The 1,202-nt window shown below is 31.8% G+C and overlaps 1 protein-coding gene across 1 annotated transcript in view; it reads right to left on the bottom strand.

Annotated features, from left to right (window-relative positions):
- The window catches only part of EDI_157070 (DNA double-strand break repair Rad50 ATPase, putative), a gene marked incomplete at both ends in the record, with an annotated part of 1,759 nt that extends 1,125 nt beyond the window's left edge, over positions 1–634 (bottom strand). The window contains one exon of the mRNA XM_001739384.1: positions 55–634. Coding sequence (XP_001739436.1) covers positions 55–634 — 580 coding nt within the window. The remainder of the gene's footprint in view (positions 1–54) is intronic.
- Positions 635–1,202: the final 568 nt, after the last annotated feature.

Here is a 1,202-nt window from a genome sequence, read left to right as displayed (position 1 = left end):
AACCTTTTTGATGCATGTATTTTCTTTTGATTTTGTCTAACTCAATTTCAAGACTTCTCATCTTCTCTCCAAATTCCCTATTCACTCTCTCTTCTTCTGTTTCTTTAGGACTCTCTTGCTCTTCTGTTTTGTTTCCTTCACTGATTGGAATATTTGTCATTTCTGGTGGTGTTGTTGTTTCTTGATTCTTCTCTTCTTCCATTCTCATATTTTCATTGATACACTCCACAATGTTGTTACGAATCTTCTGTGCCATTTGTGTAATTCTTTTAATTGCTTTATTGCTTACATATTTCTTGATGTTCTCATTCATTAAAACATCCATGATGTCTTTCAATAACTCAACTGCACTACTTTCTTGTTCTTCATAGATTTTCTTAATGTCTGTCTCACCAACATTGACTTTTTCTTTGAATGTGCATTCAATGAATGTCTTCATGTTTTCATCATTTGGGTTATCAAGAACCTCACTAATAGCTTCTTTACTTGGAATGATAACTTCCTCGTTTTGATGACTCTGATGAATACTTTCAACAACCTTGACTATTCTGTTCAATCTAACAACTTTCTCATGTGTCAACTCTCCTCGATATTTTCGTAATAATTCCACTGTGAGTTCTACTCTGTTTATCATCTCTTCTCTATGGTGTTTTGTGCTTTTAGTTCTTCTTTTATTTCACTTTAACGCTTGCCACGTGTTTACATGTAATATACATTTATAGATTCTCTTCATACCAAGTTTGTTTCTAATTCATGTTATTACAATGGTTTGTGTGTCTATTTTTGAGTTAAATGCAACGTGGATCCTTCAATAACATGACAGTTTGCTGTATGTGCGATTCTTGTCATTGGGATATTACTATAATTGTCTGGTGTGTGATAGATAAAGATGTCAATAGGGATTCTTTCATTTTGTGGTGAATTAGCTATGTTTGGAGTGTTTATGAACATTCATTTCACTTCATTGTTCAAATCTTCTTTAGATTCATTAAACACATGAATGTCTCTTCTTGTGTTTTTGTCTTGAGGATTAATCACAATTAACAAAACAACAGTTAAAATCAAACAAACCCACACAAACAAAGAAATCAAAGTGTTGTAATTTGATTGTCATAACTATCTGACCATTGAAAGACACTTGTATAATAAAAGAAACCTTCAACAAATAAGAGAGATTAACAATAACAAAAGAACCAATAATT

Source organism: Entamoeba dispar, genomic scaffold (assembly GCF_000209125.1).
Source record: "Entamoeba dispar SAW760 scf_1105229462165 genomic scaffold, whole genome shotgun sequence".
NCBI lineage: Eukaryota > Evosea > Mastigamoebida > Endamoebidae > Entamoeba > Entamoeba dispar.
This window is presented reverse-complemented; position numbering and strand designations above follow the sequence as displayed.